Raw genomic sequence first — 5,418 nt, 5'->3', positions numbered from 1 at the left:
TGTGAGGATCTCTCTAACGTAAATAAATCATCTGTAGGCCTATAATATATACATTCTATAGAAAGACATAWGAAAAAGTATATTCATTAAAAACGGCTCCTTTGAACAATATATTTGCCTAACATCTCCTGTCCACAGGACATTGTGTTTTTTGTTTAAGCCTGCTTTCTGCCACTTTTGTGGGAAACATGGCCAAGATGAATTGCCTTGCTTTGATTGAACTGAACTAGGCTTTTGCTCTGAATACAGGGCTTGAGGTCCTTGTCTCGCCCATCTAGGCCACCAGAGGGCGGATGTTGTCTCTTGAATAGTGCAGGGCATGAGTGAATAACGGCCATCCTTGTTGGAGCCAGACAGACGCTCAAAACTTCTACATCAGGACCAGCCGGTGGACGGATTTTTGGATACGCTTCTGAAACTATTTGTGAATACATTTAGGCTTTTATGGAGTGATCCCTTATAAACAAGCTCAACACTTTCAGAATATTGACMTACTTTGCTCTGAGCGTTCTATCAAGGTAAAATGACTCCGCTTTTTGCTTTGTTCGTACTTTTCCTGAGGGCTGCGGAGCCCCGACATGTCGGCTCTGGTTACACGGCGCTGAGGACCCAGGACAGGGACGGGTCAGCACGTGTATTAACCACGGGGAACAGAGAGTCAGACACTGGGGTGAATCAGAATCAGATTGGAGGAGGATATATCGAATCTCTGTTGCAGGAACCAGACGCAAACCCKAAGAGAATCCCCCGGGGCGCCAATGATGGGAGCTCGAGAAAACGGGACCAGCAGTCTCCCCACAGCTACCAACATCCCAGACCGTATGACCCGGACGGCTACTTTACCACGCCCAAGAATGCACACCTGGCCAACAGCACTCCAGACAGAGATTTCAAGGGSTCGGTGCTGCTCCACAACCCACTCTACCCGGTAACTGACAGCTCCTACCGGGCTTACGCAGTGATGCTGCTGGCCCTCATCCTATTCTCCATGGGCATCGTCGGTAACCTCGCGCTCATGTGTATRGTTTGGCACAACTATTACCTGAAGAGCGCGTGGAACTGCATCCTGGCCAGCCTTGCGTTCTGGGACTTCCTCGTGCTCTTTTTCTGCATGCCGGTGGTCGTCTTCAACGAGCTCACCAAGAGACGGTTGCTAGGCGACCTGTCATGTCGGATTGTGCCTTACATGGAGGTAAAAAGTTCACATTGAACGTCCACGTACGTGAGGACCTTTCGGCCGTGTGCGTTCACACGCGCAAAGAGATGCACCTGTTGCGTCATGCGCAGGTGCCCGTTATTTCTGCATAGGATCTAGCTCTCCTCGTTCTCCCATTATTGAACAGTAGGGCTAGGCCAGTCATACACACAAGTTTTCATACTTTTGTATAAATACAAATGATTATACCTAGGTAGACATATACGGACAACGTGATAGGTAGCACATATATAAATAAAGAGTCCATGAAGAGATACAAAGAACTCTTATTGTAAAATGTCTTATCTTTTTATTTATATATATGGGTGATAGGCTACTATTCACATATTTATGAGTATGAATACTCCCTGTGTTAGTGCAATGGGGCATCTGCCATCAGGGCTGAAATAGTCCACTTGCAGGMTTGATGGTGCTAGCCCAGTTCTGGCTGTTCTACTTGTCTGGGTATTTATATATTTCAAACACAAACTATACTTAATCACTATAATGTGTGTGTTTTATAGTTGTAATTACACTATGTGCACCACTGCCRGTGTATATAGCTGTCTTCAGACCGCCCCAGTCTGCCAGAACCCTCTGTGTTATGGTAGTTAGCCCATTGTTATGCTAACAAGTGCCCCACGTTAATAGTCTGGCGGGGTGTGCTTAACTAATTGAGGTTGTTAGGAGCTCTATCGAGGAGGGGGATCTGGGTCAGACAGGACGCTCTAATGTTAGTCTATATGCTCTTTTTAACCAAGCTTAGGACATTTGCATATTCCTGGGGCATCTATTCGGGGCGGTAGTGCTTCCCCCAGTTTTTTCTTTGGCGAGTTGGAGAAGCCTCAGAATCAGCATCAAGACCTGCCAAATGAACATCTTGTATTGAAACCAGTGTCACTCCATCTATCCCATTCACTCTCCCTCTCCTTTCCACTSTCCTCTTCTCTCCTCTCCTTCTTTGCCCTCACCCCTCTCTCCCATCTTCACTTTCTCTGCCTGTTTCGCCTCCCTCTCTACATCTCTCCCCCKTCTTCTTCCTTARTTCTCCCTCTGTCCTTCTCCTACCCCTCTCCTTCCAGGTGACCTCCCTGGGAGTAGCCACGTTCAGCCTGTGTGCATTGACCATCGACCGGTTCCACGCAGCGACCAGCCCCCAGCCCCAGGCCCCGCGGGTGGAGCCCTGCCAGTCCATCCTGGCCAAGCTGTCTGTGGTCTGGATCGGCTCCATGGTCCTGGCTGCTCCAGAGCTGCTGCTGTGGCAGCTSACCCAGGAGGTCTCCGTCCAGCCAGGGGGCTTCGTGGTGGACCTGTGTGTCCGGAGGCCCTCCCTCAGCCTTCCTGAGTCGGTCTACTCCCTGGTGCTGACCTACCACGAGGCCCGCATGTGGTGGTGCTTCGGCTGCTACTTCTGCCTGCCGCTCCTCTTCACCCTCGCCTGTCAGCTGGTGACGAGACACGTTGTCGCTGAGGAGGCGCGGAGGAAACAGGGGACAGCCACAGTAGTAGGAGGAAAGAGAGTACGCCCTTCCTCCTCCTCCACCTCCTCTTCATCGTCATCCTCCTCCGCTCCTAAGAAGCAGCAGCAGCTGAAGAGAGAGCGTAGGTTGAGTTCTACGGTCGTGGCTTTGGCCATCGTTTACGCCGCGTGCAACCTCCCCGAGAATGTCTGTAACATCGCCCTGGCCTACATCGCCAACCCCGTCTCCACGACAACTGAGGCCCTGCTGGCTCTGATTGGCCAGTTCCTGTTGTTTGTCCGTTGCTCGGTGACACCGGTGTTGTTCCTGTGTCTGTGTCGTTCACTGGGCCAGGCCTTCATGGACTGTTGTTGTTGCTGCTGTGAGGAGTGTCTACCAGACGGAGCCTCTTCATCATTGTCTTCCTCGACTACCGCCACAGCGGCCTCCACCTCCCTCTCCTCTCCGTCATCACTCTCRCCGTCCTCCACCAAGGAGGAGAAGCTGACGATTGTGTCTGGGACCACACCAGCCATCTTCTATGACAAGGCCAAAGACAGCTCCTCTCTCATTGTCATCGGAACACCCTGCTGAGGTCCTCTCCCTGACTAGCCAGGAGTCACTTCATTGGAGCACAAAGTGACCAAGCTACCCTTAGACCTCCAGACCTCCAGCTCTCTTACCCCAACCTCTCTCGGCCCACGGTGGCTGTGCTGGGCATTGAACTGAATGAAGATAAAGGATCTCTATGATGCTGGGTCTTTAGAGAGTGACTTATTTGACCTTTATTTTACCAAGAAGACTATTGAGATGAAAGGTAGACTCGGCACTGTTGACATCATCATGCATAGGGGGCGACTTCCTGCTTAAAGCCCACTTTTTATGAGTTTAAGGTCATTGGTTTTGAGCGAATTTATGGTTATGACTACTTGATGGGCTTTGGTTGTCTTCAATCCCTCCCAGCCGTGAGATAAGTTATGAAGATAACTTAACCYTTATGACACGAGACAACATATCAATTGTAGTGGTGGAGCTGAAAGCTAGAAGAGAGCTGAATCAACTGCCATGAACTTTTCTCAACTTTTTTTTACTCGTTTCTATACTCTCTTATAATAAAAAGAACACCAACAAAGAAGTTCCATTAACCTTACAAATAAAAGGAAACAATTATCTTAGCTGTGAATAACGGTCTGGATTCTTGMTMTWTTTTTTTTTTTACTTCCTGAGTTTTTATTAGTGGAGATTAACAACAGAAAGAGCCTTTGAGGGATCCTCTGACTGTGTCTGTGGGGTACATGTTCCCTCTCTAACCTCCTTCTAACCCCCTGCACCCCATCTCACAGTGATCGACAASGGAAGGAATGTGGTAGAATGGTACCCGTCAAACGCCAGTCATAARACCCACTACTGCTGGTGACAGACTGTTTACATGTGGTGTAAATATTCATTGACCTTGTCATTAGCTAAGTAACTAACAACCAGTACAGTGTAGTCGTCTAGGATCTCTCCAGAGCAATGTGACAGTGGGCGCAAATCAACGGTCTGGTGTGTTAAGAATTGTTCCAGTATTGTTTGRTGTGTTGCTCAGGGTTTTCTCATCATTTTGCCCGTCAAAAACAATGCTGCTGAGCATCTTCTGCAGAGCTACGAACATTGCTCAGGGCCRGTATCCACCAAGCGTCTCAGTCTAGGAATGCTGATCTAGGATCAGTTTTGCCTTTTGGATCAAACTTGAATATTATTATATGGACAGATCCTTTATCAGCACTCCTACTCATGAGACGCTTTGTTGACACCGTGCCCAGATTTTACACCACGTCTATTCTACAGATAAACACTATTATTATTAAAAGCGATTAGTGTAACCGCTAGTCTACACAATGGCTCCTGTGTCAATATGTTGATATACTGTATGTCGAGATAGAACCTAACCAATCCCTATCAACATGGTGAATCTGTGTAGAGTACAATCTGACTGATACAATGCTGATATCTATTGTGGTTTGCTGTCATGTGACACAATACTGGAATTTCGACCTGCTCAGATTGCAGGACCCAATGAACAATATTTTAGTGTACATGTTTCAGTGTATTTCAGTGTACATATGTGTACAATCTGGAAAACTTTCACTCCTCAAAAAGAGATCAGTCAAATCATATGAATGTAGTAAAAAGTATCAATAAATCCATTGTTTTTCTTTGGAGTTAGTATATATTCCCTTATATTGTGAATTTACTGCAATTATGTCTGATTTGAATCTAACATAGTTTATCTGAGGTAGTATTTAGTAGCGGGTGTTTTGTATGTTTTTTATTCAGTGCTCAATAAATAGTGAGACAGTGTCTGTGGTCTTGTTTTTACTGGCAAATAAATCATGGCTGAGGGAAGCATGCATCTATCAGAGCATGAACAAGTCACTGTCAATTTAAAGAGACCACCACGTCTGCCCACACACACACCCACCCACACATGTACGCACACACATGCACACACACGGACGCATACACACACAAGTACACACACACACATTCTCTGTCACAGACACATATACTCATCCATCATCCCTCTCACACACACACTAACAGCACAGAGGACATTGACGGTGAGGATCCTTCGGCTGGTCGACCCTGTCTTATGTGTTGCGTCTCGGCTCCCTGAGCTGAAATATTTGTCCTCCCACTTAGTTCTGCCTGGGCCTGAGAGGGGGGGGGGGACTCTCATAAGGAGAGCATTGTTCCTCAGCCCTCTCCCCAGTCCCAGTC

The 5,418-nt window shown here is 47.5% G+C and overlaps 1 protein-coding gene across 2 annotated transcripts; it reads left to right on the top strand.

Annotated features, from left to right (window-relative positions):
- Positions 1 to 337: 337 nt before the first annotated feature.
- On the top strand, positions 338 to 4,998 carry gpr37l1a (G protein-coupled receptor 37 like 1a). Of its 2 annotated transcripts, none has more exons than XM_023986931.1 (2): positions 338 to 928; positions 2,278 to 4,998. In XM_023986931.1, exons 1-2 carry the CDS (start codon positions 524 to 526, stop codon positions 3,247 to 3,249), a joined length of 1,377 nt encoding a protein of 458 aa, XP_023842699.1. In that variant the 5' UTR covers positions 338 to 523; the 3' UTR covers positions 3,250 to 4,998. The 2 variants fall into 2 exon arrangements, with proteins under 2 accessions (XP_023842699.1, XP_023842693.1); XM_023986925.1 differs by having other exon boundaries at positions 338 to 1,192.
- Positions 4,999 to 5,418: the final 420 nt, after the last annotated feature.

The sequence above is a fragment of the Salvelinus sp. IW2-2015 genome, linkage group LG1 (genome assembly GCF_002910315.2).
Source record: "Salvelinus sp. IW2-2015 linkage group LG1, ASM291031v2, whole genome shotgun sequence".
Lineage (NCBI taxonomy): Eukaryota > Metazoa > Chordata > Actinopteri > Salmoniformes > Salmonidae > Salvelinus > Salvelinus sp. IW2-2015.
Note: the sequence above shows the minus strand (reverse complement) of the source record. Positions and strands in the feature narration are given on the sequence as shown.